Source organism: Ascaphus truei, chromosome 2 (assembly GCF_040206685.1).
Source record: "Ascaphus truei isolate aAscTru1 chromosome 2, aAscTru1.hap1, whole genome shotgun sequence".
NCBI lineage: Eukaryota > Metazoa > Chordata > Amphibia > Anura > Ascaphidae > Ascaphus > Ascaphus truei.
In genome coordinates, this window is record NC_134484.1 from 413,164,635 (window position 1) to 413,178,716 (window position 14,082).

The 14,082-nt window shown below is 43.4% G+C and overlaps 1 protein-coding gene across 1 annotated transcript in view; it reads left to right on the top strand.

Moving 5' to 3' along the window:
- The first annotated feature begins 658 nt into the window (after positions 1–658).
- The window catches only part of MRC1 (mannose receptor C-type 1), a 138,083-nt gene continuing 124,659 nt past the window's right edge, over positions 659–14,082 (top strand). The window contains exons 1-2 of the mRNA XM_075587513.1: positions 659–873; positions 12,677–13,072. Coding sequence (XP_075443628.1) covers positions 816–873; positions 12,677–13,072 — 454 coding nt within the window. The 5' untranslated portion in view covers positions 659–815. The remainder of the gene's footprint in view (positions 874–12,676; positions 13,073–14,082) is intronic.

Consider the following 14,082-nt stretch of genomic DNA (forward strand, 5'->3'; position numbering starts at 1 on the left):
TCTTCCCCAGGTCAAGTAATACTTATAATATCAATTGTAAGTCCAAATAAAAATGGTATCACCTAATACTGACGTACTTATAAAAATTTACCAAATGTAACCCTTATCATAAGGAGGGTATATTTCCAAATCGTGAAACAGTATGTAGTAATACCCTCATTTCTTTTTATCATTTATACTAAAAAAAAAAGAAAAAAAGCATTATTTCAACATTTTCTCCAATTGACTAAATCCTCCTCCGTGGTTATTGAAACTCAAATATCACATTATTTTGCAAGCAATTCAACGCCTACATTACAAGAAATCTTAGCATACCGCTCCTCATCCAGGAAACCCTGCTTCGTGTCCAGATAATATTTTTTCCTGCTTTATATGGATGAGTACTATCATATTTCTTTCACAATAAGCTTTTTTTTTGCCATTTCAGCCCTTTTTTTTTTTAAATTTCTGGTAATGTTTCATGAACGAGCAAAAATGTAGTCATACGTGGTATTGGGAAACAAATTCCCAGAAATATCCATTGGACTATCATTACAATTGTCATAGCCTTATTTATCAAACCCATAGTATAGGATAATAGAGACATTCGCTTAGAAAAGCAAAGTTTGACCTGGGAGTTCCTGTTTGCTTTAATGTCCCATGTGACAGGATATTTCCTTATCATTTAAAGCACAGAACTTTCCCTGGATGTTGCTGCCCTTCAAACGTGAAGAATACGTTTTGTTCCAAACAGACTTTACAGGGACTTTTACAGCGAGCGGGATCCAATTATTGTCTTTTTTTTTAGAAGTGAAGAAAATAATGAAATATTTATAATGACTGGCTTTGTTGTTCTTCTTCTTTTTTACATCCTTCAGCCTTCACTTCAGTTGGGTAAGATGCTTTAACTACTCTTACGGCAATAATACAAATGGTTGTTGATGTTTCTACTCACATATAGATACAGTATGCAACGTGCATCACTGCTGTATAGGCTTTAGTATAACCTCTCTACGCTGTAATATACTACAATGCTTGGGTGATGGGCCATTCTCAGGAGATCTTATACACTATCATACCGTTGTTGTAGAGGTAAAAGTCATTAACTACATTCTTTGAGTACTGAGGAAAAGGCAGTTAAATGTTCTTTTTTGACATTATTTCAAAATCATAGTTAATGAGTTTTATGTTTTGGTAACTCTGATCTATAACTAAATAGTCACTTAATACATTTTTAAATAGAAATATCAAGAAATTCCAAGACAGAAAGTGCATGTAGTGCGTTTTTGCCAAAAAGGCGTTTAAGGAGTTTTACCTCTACAACGACATAATGTAGAGATGGGCTTAAGTAGCATTACTGTTAAATTCTTACTGCAGTTGACAAATTCAAACGCAATTGCAAATTAATCAATTTAAATAAATTAACAAATATAATCGGAAAAATGTACACGGAACCTGATATTAGTAGGGTAGCTATTGAGTGGAAATTGGAAATACATAAAGGAAGAGTGTAAAATGAGTTTATCAACAACTCATTCATATATATTATTCCAGCATGTACCTTCTAATATCCAAAGGACTAACCAATATCAAGCAGAATTTGCAAATCCGCAACATTTGAAGATGGTGACTTTAAACAATATAACGTTAGACTTTTAGACAATTTTGCAAACTGGAAGCAAACAAATCAACTTTGTGTTTAATATAATGTAATACCAAAAATATTTAGGACATGATGTTAATCTGATGATACCAATTGGAAAGGAATGGAATACCAAAATATAAGAATTGCACATCTGCCCCACTGTAAAACTACCAGCCCTATGAATCATACATGTACTCCAAAAATAATAAACTCTAACACCTTTAAAAAAAAAAACTTGCCTTGAATTACAGAAGGGCTAAAGCAGCATCCTATCCCTGTTAATCGAATTCATTCCTTTGAAACCAGTAGCCGTCTTACTAAAATACATTGACATTTATTTTTAGTTTAACAGTGAAGTAACTAGGTTTATTGTGTAATGTTTGTAGTGTTTTACTGACACTCTAGAGCAGGGGTAGCCAACTCCCGTCCTCAAGCGCTATCAACAGGCCAGGTTTTCAGGATATCCCAGCTTCTGCGCAGGTGGCTCAATCGGGCCACTGATTGAGCCGCCTCTGCTGAAGCAGGTACAGTATATCCTGAAAACCTGACCTGTTAGTAGCTCTTGAGACTGGAGTTGGCTACCCTTGCTCTAGAGTTTAGATTTGCAATGCATGATTACATAAACCATTCTGTTACCTTGTTTCCCCTAATACAATGGTCGTTTGGAAACCAAAGGAAACAGAACACAATCTGTACAGTAGCACATTTGTACAACTCTATTTTCAAAGTGGTAGCAGACAGTGGAAAGTCAACAATAGGCAAAAGATTCCGGATATGACAGGGATTCCTTGAGCCAAATAATATTAAATATTAATTTAAATATGTTGTTAAACCTGGTATCAGTGTAATGCGTTATATTGCATAAAATGGTCCTTTTTGATTATTGAAACACATTGATTTTACTTCTAGTAAAATACATACAAGCAGTTTCAATTCATCTCTACCTGGAACGCTGGGGGATATGGGCATGAGAAAGAAAATAGTCTGACAGTGTCTAGGTTTACTTTAGCCGGTATGAGTTGCCATCTCATTCTGCCGTTAAATGAATCAATTTGTCACTTGGACACAAATGAAAAGAACAGTTTAAGACTTTGTTTCAGTCAAAAGAGTGTTAAAGGGCATTTTTGAGGTTTCTGTTTTAATTATGATCCAGAGCTGATTGGTTTCTTTGTGTGGTAACTACAGCAAACAAGTATTACATGGAAACGCCCAGTTATTGGAAATACCCAGTTAAACTTAGAATTGCTTGATACTGCATATTTTTTTTTGGACGGTAGGGACACTGCGCATGATCAGCAGTTTTGTTTAAGGAGGATGGCTCTAGTCTAAACACACAGTTTAGTCTCCCACGTCTCTAATGCAATTTGCAAAACTGTCCTCTTAATCTAGGCCAGGTAGCAATCACGTACTGTATACATACTGAAATATACATTGAATGGTGGAAACTGACATTAACGTAAAGAAGTATACCTACATATCGAACACTTATTCAGTTGACCCAAGCACTGACAATATTATTACACAATCAGAAGGAATATTCTGCCATATTGTAATGTGAATTATTGTATGCAATAGTTTTCCTTATAAATGTCATGCATGTTTGTGTTTGTCAGTCTACCACTACTAAATTATTTTCCGTTTAGTGTTCCACTAGACCAGGGAGGTTTACAAGTCAATGAATGAGAATGTGCAGTATAATTAAAATGATTGAAATAATTTTTATATTTTTATGTGTGTATTATGTATGTATGTATGTATACTGTATCTTTATTTATACAGCACCACCCAGGTACATAGCACTTCACAGCAGTAATACACGTGACCACATAATGGGAATAAGTCCTTCAGACATAAAAGTAACATTAGGAAAAGGAGTTCCTGCCCTTAAGAGCTAACCATCTAAGTTGGAAGAACGTACAGAGACTGTAGGATCTATTATAGTCTGACTTCTTGGCACCTGCATGTAGGCAGAAGCATTGAACATTGTGACTAGGAATAGTATCCTGATTCAAAATTGACTTACTTTATATGCAGGTAAAATACATACAATGTGTACACATAATGTACGAAGTGTATTTCTAGATGGCTGTGCTAAAATAAAAATGTTATTTGCTAATGCTATTGTGATATTGTGGCCAGAGCGAGACCCTGGTTTGTCATTTTAACTTCCATAGACTAATTTCTGCCTTTATAATACTGAATTTAGGTAAGGAAGAGGTAGAAAGAGACACACAAGCACAATGTTAGCAGTTCTATCATGATTTATTTAGATAATTAATATTTCTAATACGCATATAATTGGGTCTTTGGGATGAATTTCTAGCTCGCACATTGTAAATAACAGATACCATTTTTCTTCATACTGTACATTCCTGTTAACTCAATACACAAAACTATAAACCATTTTAACTGCAAAGAGACCTACAATTATATGTCCCTCCTGCGGTAAAAGGGTTATAATAATCATATTGGGCGCAGTTTGAATGAATTTCTTAAGTAGGATCAGCCAGCAAAAGTACTTCAATATAAAGTGTGAAGTGTGAAATTACTATTCAGAGTGATTTTACTAAATTATTGATTAAAGACAGAAATCACATTTGGAACATTATGCCCATGAATTTGTATATTCATATGTCTTCCTCTCATTATATTATTAGCTTGAAAACACTGCAGACATGAGATTAATAGTAATCAGTCTCCTTTGAACTGGACCTTCATTGCATTTGTAAATATAGTTGTAGCACGTGACATAGTTCCCTCAATTAATACAACATACCACATTATAACTCCAACTATCACAGAGTTTCCATAGGAATCAATACAAATGCTGCAGAACATTTCAACATATCCCACCAGAGGAACATATCCCACCAGAGAGGACAGTGAAGTCTACACAGGGCCACAGGCAGGGAGGTGGGGGGGTAAACGGGGGGGAGGGAGAGAGCCAGGACAATTGTCCAGGACCTAGTGGCAGAACTGGGCCCCTTCTTCAACCAGGTGTTAAATGGTCCCTGAATGTAAGTGATGTAAGAGTATGTCTGTGTAGCTCTGGTAAGAAATAGGGCTAAATGTCTATCCGTCTACTGGTATAAGCCCTTCTAAGGGCAGGCTGCCAGTAGTTATCATGGGTTTCCCCCACTTCAAGCCCTGCCCTGAGAGGTGGAGGTAGGCCCCCTGACTCTGTGTCTAAGGCAAGAGACATAGGGGAGGGGCCTGCCAAAGTCATAAAGGGCAGTGCACAGTCTATATAGTGTGTCAGTTCTGAGAGAGAGAGTCCTGTTAGTGTGATACAGTTGGAGGAGATCAGGCAGGCCCTGATTAGAGCTGATAGAGCTATGGTGGACCAATGCCTCTCACCCTGCATAGGGTTGAGGGAAGAGCTAGCCCCACCCTGAGCACCCGCGGCTTGGGGTGGTGGCAGGGACACAGAGATCCAGAGCCCATCCTGAAGGGGTGCAGTCTGGAGGGAGAGAAGACCCTGTACCTGCTATAAAGCGTGTTGCTGTTGTTGCTGTTGCTACTCTGCTGTGTGAACAATAAAGAGAGCTGCTGCTGCTTTTAACAAAGACCTGACTGAGACTGGAATCTCTCATCCCTGAGTGGGAGTTCTCTGTAAGGGTTCCACCCCATATACCTGGGGCTTCACAGAGATGGAGGCGTTGCACCACTGAGATCAGATGAAGGCATGTATCCCAGAAACCTGGTCCTGTCCTCCCCCACACCATCGCGGGAGACTCAGGCCCTCCTGTTGCCAGCAGGTATGCACCACCTAGACACATGTAGCCAGACCTTAGTACACCCTAGGGGGTCTGATCTGCGACCAGGGGGGGGGGGGTTAGGGCTACAGTTGGAGGTGGGCTGCTGAGATTTAGAAACAGGACAGGTTTTCAGCGAAGCACAGCTGGAAGCGCTAAGTGCACCTTCCATGCGAGTACTGCAGAAAGAAGGGCGCAATTGCACATCAGGGGTAGTCAGGGGAGCATGGACTCTCGCACAGTATGCCCTGGGTGCCCTAAGAGGGTGTTTTAAATTGGGTGCATGGCTATTGCTGTTCTAGTCCCTTGAGGCAGATAGTGTGAGGCAACTGGGGGGGTTAGCCTGTTAACTAGTCCAGGGACCATGGCCCAGGGCCCACACTATGAGTGGCCAACAGTAGGAGATGCCCAGTACTGAAGAGATGCCCAGTACCCTAGCTAGCACCTAGAAAGCACACAACAGAGTACTTGTAGGAACCTTCAGCGAGTGCGGTGCACTAAGAAGGAGTTCTGCCTAGCCTGGGGTATGCCATACATCATATTCGTGGGTTAAAGCATGCAGAGAGCAGTCAGAGAGCAGTCAGGGAACAGTCAGTGTCTAGGAACGTGTTACACAGTAGACACTGAGAGTAGCACTATCGTGGGCTCAGTGGGCTCACTAAAGATGGCGGCCGCAGATACATGTGCTCTGCGGGGCATGAAGGAGTTAAAAATGGTGACAGCAGCATCATTCACGGCCCAACAGTTAGCAGCTGATCCAAAATTTCGACTCCCGCCAAGCCTAAATCGCGCACGTGCCGCGTGCAAGCAGGCTGCAAGAGAAATGTGGCGAGAGATGTGCAGGGGTTTGGCGCCAAACCCAGATCCCCAGCAGAGCGAGCGAGCGGAGCGGCGCGAAAGCCGAAAGCCCATACACCTGTGCAGTGACTGGCCAACGGAAGAAGCCACGTCACGCAGAGTGAGAGAGTGCCCCTCCTCTTGTTTCCACCAGAGGGAGGGGGCACGGCAAGAGCCAATCAGAGTTGTCCTCTCCGGAGAAAGGAGGGACAGGGAGTGAGAGCGAGGAACTTCATTTCTGCCTGACTATTGAAGAGAAAGGAGCTGCAGAACTGAACTGCTCAACCCCCGCGCAAAAGATGGCTGATTTGAACATGACCCTATTTCAGTTTCCAGGAGGCTTCCTGGTTGTGGAGGTTGACGGCCGAGAGTATCTCCGGTGCCTGTGCGTACACTGCAGGACACCCGGACCGGGCCAGAGCACGACAGCACGATGCTCTCAATGTGGCACATTCTACTTGTGGCCTGTCGAGCCATGGCCTATGCTAAAGACACCGCAAAGTGCCTCTCCGGGAACCCTAATGGAGGTGGCAGAGATGGAGGAGAAGGCTGTCCTAGTTCCCTGTATCACCGCAGAGGTGGGAACCGAGGCCCAGCCAAGCAGAGATGTATCGGAGAAGAGCGCGACTGCAGTGGAGGTACCGGAGTGGGCCCGTTTCGTACCACTACCCACTGGCGGTGCGGCAAGAGATCCAGGTGACTCCCAAGCGGAGGAACCAGAGAAGGCGTCTTTGGAGGAAGGAGATGGCCTATCATCGGTGGCGATGCGCCTACCGGCGAACCACCCCAGCTGTAACAAGGATGGCGGTCCACTTACTGGAGAGAGGAAGCAGACGAGTCCGGACACCCCCCGATGGCGAGCGCTGATGTGGCCCGACAGGGGCGACTCCCAGTGCAGTGGAGATGGAATCCAAGACGGCTCCGGAGGAACCAACGATCACCAGCCGGCAGCAGAGCGGTAAGGAGACACCCCCACCCCCTTACTCCCACCAGGCGAAGACGGAACCTGCAGAGGGCGAGAGAGAAAGGCTTGCATCCGCGGTCCTGATGGTCCACCACCGCCCCTTCCGGTCCTCGACGCACTTCCGGTGCGAGACCACGGAGCGGATGGAGAGTCCGCGGCCACCAGCGATGACGTCACTTCCAGGTCCGACTCACGCAGAGGTCCAGAAGTTTTGTTTTCCAAGAGAGGAGCGGCCATGGCAACCGCACTTGCAACCCTGAAGGCCCAAGTCGCCACAAGAGGAGCACGAAGCACGCCGGACAGGGCCAGTTGTAAGATGCCCACTGGTCGCGGCATTGCCCGACTCATAGACACTGTACCGGACATTGCCGATGCCCCAGTCACTGCCCCTAGCGCCATTGCCCTGTCCACTGCCCCTACCCCGTCACGAGTCATGTCACCGGGTCCTAGTGGGGATAAGCGGAGCAAGAACCCCAAATATTCTACGGATTGGAGGGATTGGGAACTCAGTGATGAAGTCTGATGGGGAGATACCGTATGCTAATGTAGTTCATGTGTCTAACCCTGTTGCATTTTCTCCTGCACCTAGAGGTAGGGCCCGAGGGTCCCATACTACTGCAGAAGCGGGTTCGGTGAGTTTGGTAGTGCATAAGATGAACCCCACGATTTACACCGATGAGACAAGAGGTAGATGCAAAGGCTCACACTCAACTGAGGTGGCGACATCAGGTGTGTCCTCACAGGCAGAGTCAGATACTGATATGAGGGTGGTATCAGGGTATGAGCATCAAGACAAGTGGTGGGCACCGCTGTTTACAGGATACCATGCAGGTATGAACTGTACTCGGTTCTTACTCATTAAAAACAATATAGTTGACCATTGGTGGGCTGTAGGCACCTTTTCTCCCCAGGAGGTTGCTGACGAACTGGATAAACGGTATAGTGATATTGAGCAAAAGTTAATCATTCCCAAGGGTCGCGCTGTACTGTATGATGATGTAGCCCCAGAGGAGGCTGAGTTTTGGGTACTGCCAAGCAGGGCAGGTGACCGAAAGCTGACCAAGCTCAGCAAAGCAGATAGAGCCATAGTGGCCAGGTATAGGCAGTCCCATGGCTATGAGTTCCCCTATGTAAAGTACCTGAGCCCATTATGTTAGAAATCGAAGAGCAGAGAGATACCTGGCTCCGGGAGGCTGTTATGAAATACCTTCGGACTAAGTTTGGTAGGGCGGTCTATCATAACGAGGACAAAGTCTGTGATGTTATACGGGCATGGAGTGTTGGGAGGACTATCTACATGCATAGCATGGTGTATCGGCCGGAGTATGGGTCAGTACATCCTTATTATGTAAAAGTTACTGATCACAATGGGCGGGAAGTTAGAAAGCCTGACCCGCGCCATTACTACTAGTTAGGTTCTCCATGTTGGGAGTTACCATGTCTTTAATTCGCAATCTGGGTGGGACATTCTGATATATGGATTCCACCTGAGGGAGAGTTTAGCCCTGCTAAGAAATAGGGCTATATGTCTATCCACCTACGGGTATAAGCCCTGCTAAGGGCAGGCTGCCAGTAGTTATCATGGGTTTCCCCCACTTCAAGCCCTGCCCTGAGAGGTGGAGGTAGGCCCCCTGACTCTGTGTCTAAGGCAAGAGACATAGGGGAGGGGCCTGCCAAAGTCATAAAGGGCAGTGCACAGTCTATTTTGTGTGCCAGTTCGGAGAGAGAGAGTCCTGTTAGTGTGATACAGTTGGAGGATATCAGACAGGCCCTGATTAGAGCTGATAGAGCTACGGTGGACCAATTCCTCTCACCCTACATAGGGGGTGAGGGATGAGCTAGCCCCACCCTGAGCGCCCGCGGCTTGGGGTGGTGGCAGGGACACAGAGATCCAGAGCCCATCCTGAAGGGGTGCAGTCTGGAGGGAGAGAAGACCCTGTACCTGCTATAAAGCGTGCTGCTGTTGTTGCTGTTGCTACTGTTGCTACTCTGCTGTGTGAACAATAAAGAGAGCTGCTGCTGCTTTTAACAAAGACCTGACTGAGACTGGAATCTCTCATCCCTGAGTGGGAGTTCTCTGTAAGGGTTCCACCCCATATCCCTGGGGCTTCACAGAGATGGAGGCGTTGCACCACTGAGATCAGATGATGGCATGTACCCCAGAGACCTGGTCCTGTCCTCCCCCACACCATCGCGGGAGACTCAGGCCCTCCTGTTGCCAGCAGGTATGCACCACTTAGACACATGTAGCCAGACCTTAGTACACCCTAGGGCGTCTGATCTGCGACCGGGGGGGGGGGGGTCTGAGGGCTACATGTGTATGTAAATATACATTTGTAAAGCGCCCACAGGGTATACAGCGCTTTACAAAAGGTGTGTGTGGAGTGGACGTGTATATAGTGGTGTGGGTAGGTGTAGAAATGTAAGAGGGTGTTGCATTACAATATATGTGTATATATATATAAATATTTTATATATATATACATAGCAAATAAAAAGATCACTTGTGAGCACATTCACATGTCTTAGGCAGGTTTGCAACCCTGCCTTTCACCATTATCCCCAGCATACAGTGCTTCCACTGCAGCAAGGGATTCTGGGAAATGACATGCAAATGAGCACGTGTCACCTTTTGTCTGAAAAACCAGTGTTAAATGGAGCCCATATAAGCTAATGCTCGCTGTTAACACAGCTTTAAAGCACAGCATGGGAATCAGATGCAAAGCCAGAGAAACCATTCAGACATGTTTCAACCTTAATGGGTATCATCAGTGTGAAGTTGGTTGTAGTACTGGCTTTGCATTTTCAAGACTGTAAGATTTACCATCACATTTTAAGTTATGGTGGGTGAAAAAGGCAACACGAAACTTCCACCGTATCATGCATCTGATTCCCATGTTGTGCATGTAACAATGGTTTTGAAGCAAAAAGTGGCACGGTGTGCTCATTTGCATGTCATTTCCCAGAATTCCTTGTGGCAGTGGAAGCACTGTATGCTGGGGATAATGGTGAAAGGCAGGGTTGCAGACCTGCCTAAGGCCTCGGCCAGGGTTCCTGCTGGCGTGCGGAGGCGCGCTGAGGATCAGGGAATGCGGGTGCTTTCCCTGGCCTTAGACAGCGCGCCGTCCGGGGGCATGTCGGTGGGTGGGCCAGTGACGTCACGGAGCTGGTTCGCCCTCATTGGGCGAACCGCTCACGTGACCGGCCCTGCGCTCCGGCGAGCGCTGAAATGTAAAATTCTGCTAAGACCTACGCTTCCGCGCGCTTGCGGAAGCGTAGGCGAGCCCCCTAAAGCCGCTCTCATTGCGGCTGTAGGGGCTCACAGGTAAGTACAAGCGCGCCTTACGCGCTGACCATGCCCGAGGCCTACGACATGTGAATGTGCTCACAAGTGATCTTTTTATTTGCTATATGCAACAATACGGTGGAGGTTTCTTGTTGCCTTTTTCAACCACCATAACTTAAAACGTGATGGTATTAAAAATTATAAACAATACAAGTCACCACAGATTATGTGGCCCGACATACAGTAGGTGGCTCATGCATTTATTTTATTTTAAAATTACATTTAAAATAAATATTTGGCAAAGCTTTGCATTTTGGTTTGCGTGATATATCTAAATGTTATCTAAATGATAGCAAGCTCTGTGGCCCATTGACAGATGTACATTTCCATGTATTGTATGTGATATACACTAAGTGGCAATGAAAATATTGCATACCTTTGATGACTGTGATATACAATCTACTGCGCGTGACAAGTTATAAGCCAAACAAGACAAGGAAACTGAAGCTTGTTAGAGATATCACTGGGAATCAGAGCGCTAACAATCTCCAAAGAATACTGAATATTACAATAATTGAAATGTCACAAAAATATTTCAGCAAATGATATTTAAATATCTTCACACTGATAAAAAAAATTAAAACTATCACATCTCATGTGTGTCTATTAAGTCCTATATATCTCCAAAGTATTGTTAGAACACACATAAAAGTGGAACAATACCAGAGTTAAAGCTAGTACAGTAGATAACTGAATGTTTAACAGTTCATTCATTATGTAATTTCATTATCAAAACTTTGACTCCCAGTTTTCATTGTGAATATAAAACTTTGATCCAAATTTTAGATCGACAACTAAATCTTGAAAAACTACAATTATATGGCAGTAGATCAACATTCTGAGGTCTCTATCAAGAATACTATATAAGCACCATGCAGAAGGGATAAGGGTTAGTGGGTGAGGGAAATGACACCATCATTTATATAACATGTATTAATAGACCAGGAAACACAATAAACCAATTTACATTAGATCCTAATATAACCATTTTCCTATAGTAGCCTATGACGCTGAGACCCAATCATGAGGCTTCAAGAAGGGCGAGCCCCTCACTGGGGTAGTATTATCTACAGTATTTTGGTACGTCGGTGAAGCCTAGTAGGTATCACAGCTCTAGGATTGGGATTAAGATTGTTATCTATTAATCCACAGGTCCCAAATTTTGTGAAATATTTTGACTCTATGTTTCAGGAAGGATGTGGTCCTCTCCATTCCTTTGACTTCCTTCACTCTCTGCACTACCACATTCCTTGAAGGGGTCATGTGTTTTTTCTTATGGCAGAAATAGAACCTCTTGCCATGGATAAGATGTGGCAGATCAATTTTTTACTGGAGCAATATGTGTTTTCACATAGGTTTAGGCAGAATGGGGAATTGAGATTTCTACAATCTCCTCTATTAAGCTTTTAACCGTTCTCCAAAGCTGTTGTACTTTATGGCAGGACCACTAAATGTGAGGAAGGTCCCCCACCAGACCACACCTCCTTCAACACAAGTTAGAGGTTGCTGGGAACATAACACTTAATCGTTCAGACCTTATAACCAGGAACCTTTATCAGGAGAATGGCTCCAGTTCCAGAAGGTGACAGACGATCAGCAAGAGGAAATTCTATGTGCACTGTATGATAGCAATGCATTGATTGGATTGTTAGTAGCTTCCCTTTAAGACTGGGAAATCACCACTGAATATGTAAACTAAAGGGATTCCAGTTAAAATATTTCAGCAACTTTACAAAAACGTACAAACGTACAACTTTTTATTTACTTTAAGACAAAAGTCAGATTAGAGGGATTAGCTAATAAGAACATTTGTTTTTCCTTTAAAACGTATCTGTCAAGAGAGCCACAAAAGCAAATATTTATTCTTCTTGTATTTATTATATGCAATGTAAAAAAAATAATACACAAAACAAAACAATGTACAGTCTGTTGAATCCTAAAAGTCTGTTAGCATCTGCATGCAGCAATTCAACAATGTCCAGATCTGCGGAACATGTAATTAGTATGTATATAATAAAATCATATAGAAGTGCAAACATTAACAAAATTAGAAAAACAAACATTTTAACATTTGCATGTTAACTAACCATATATGTAGAGCACGTTTGTTGTTGGTGGTAACAAGTATTTCTTTCTTTGTTATTTTGCAGATTCTAGTATATTTTTAATATATAGTGAAGATCATAAGCAATGTATACAAGCTCAGAATACCGGCTCAATCATGATTGCCAAGTGCAAAGACATCGACTCACAAAAATTCAGGTGGATCTCTGAACACCAGCTTGTAAATATTGGTATAAAGCAGTGTTTGGGGGCAACTTCTAAGAAAGACATGGCGATTCTCACTATGTTCCCATGTGATGGGACAAGTGAACTTCAGAAATGGGAATGTAAAAATGACACTCTCTTTGGAATCCAAGGAGAAAGTCTGTACATGAACTATGGTAACAAGCAAGACAAAGTTATCCTTTTTAAAGGATCTGGAACATGGAGCAAGTGGAAGGTCTATGGAACCTCAGATGACCTGTGTTCTAAGGGCTACGAAGGTAGGAGAATGTTAAGTTGTCTGATCCAAACTCAAATGAATGTCCTCCAGTGCCAATACTATATGTGTCTACAGTTCTGTATGTATGAAAGGTGTAATATGGAGTAGCACAGCTTTGTAAATATAGCCTTAAATCTCAACTGTAACCTACACCTACTGTACATCCTGCCCACCTCTATCACTTTTCTTAAAGTTGCCTGGCCACATTCCTATCGTTCTTTCAAATCGCACACAAGAAAAGAAACCTAGTTTCTAGCACTCTATGACTAACTGGTGGATTCTGAAGTATTTAAAATAAATGTATTGTCAAACCAAGAATGTAAAATATAGGGTTTTAAAAGAAATGCAATATATACTATGTACAGATGCAGCAACGAGTATCCAAACACTTGCCTTTGAAAATCTGGGGCAATCTCCGAGTAATGTGGCAACATTTCTGTGACATTTCTGCAAACAGACTAATGGCCCATCGGATTAACACAGCGGGGTCCCTGGCAGTCTCATTCAGTTTGAATGGGACTGGCAGGGACCCCCGTTGTGTTAATCCGATGGGCCATTAGTCTGTCTGCAGAAATGTCACAGAAATGTTGCAGCATTACTGCGGTATTGCCCCAGATTTTCAAAGGCAAGTGTTCGAATACACGTGGATGAATCAGTAGCTATGATCAAAGGGTGAGTATTGTATAAGTGCTCATGATCAAAGATATATATGTGTATGATGTGCTGGAATTCAGTCGTCATTGGTAGTCCAATTCTGGATTGAACAAAACCCTTGGTAGGGGTAATATATAGTACTCCTTGCCCTGTACTACTACAAAGTAGTAAACTGTGTTAGTATTTCCTGACCATATAGTATAAATGGTCAGATGCAGGAACAATGTCCTGTGTCCAGTGTGCAGTGTCCCGGGTGGGTGAGTATACTCAATGATAAAACGCTGCAGTAACCATGATTGAGTGATTCTTCAAGATAATGTATAATGGGTTCTCACCACATTACCAGTGTGGGCTGGT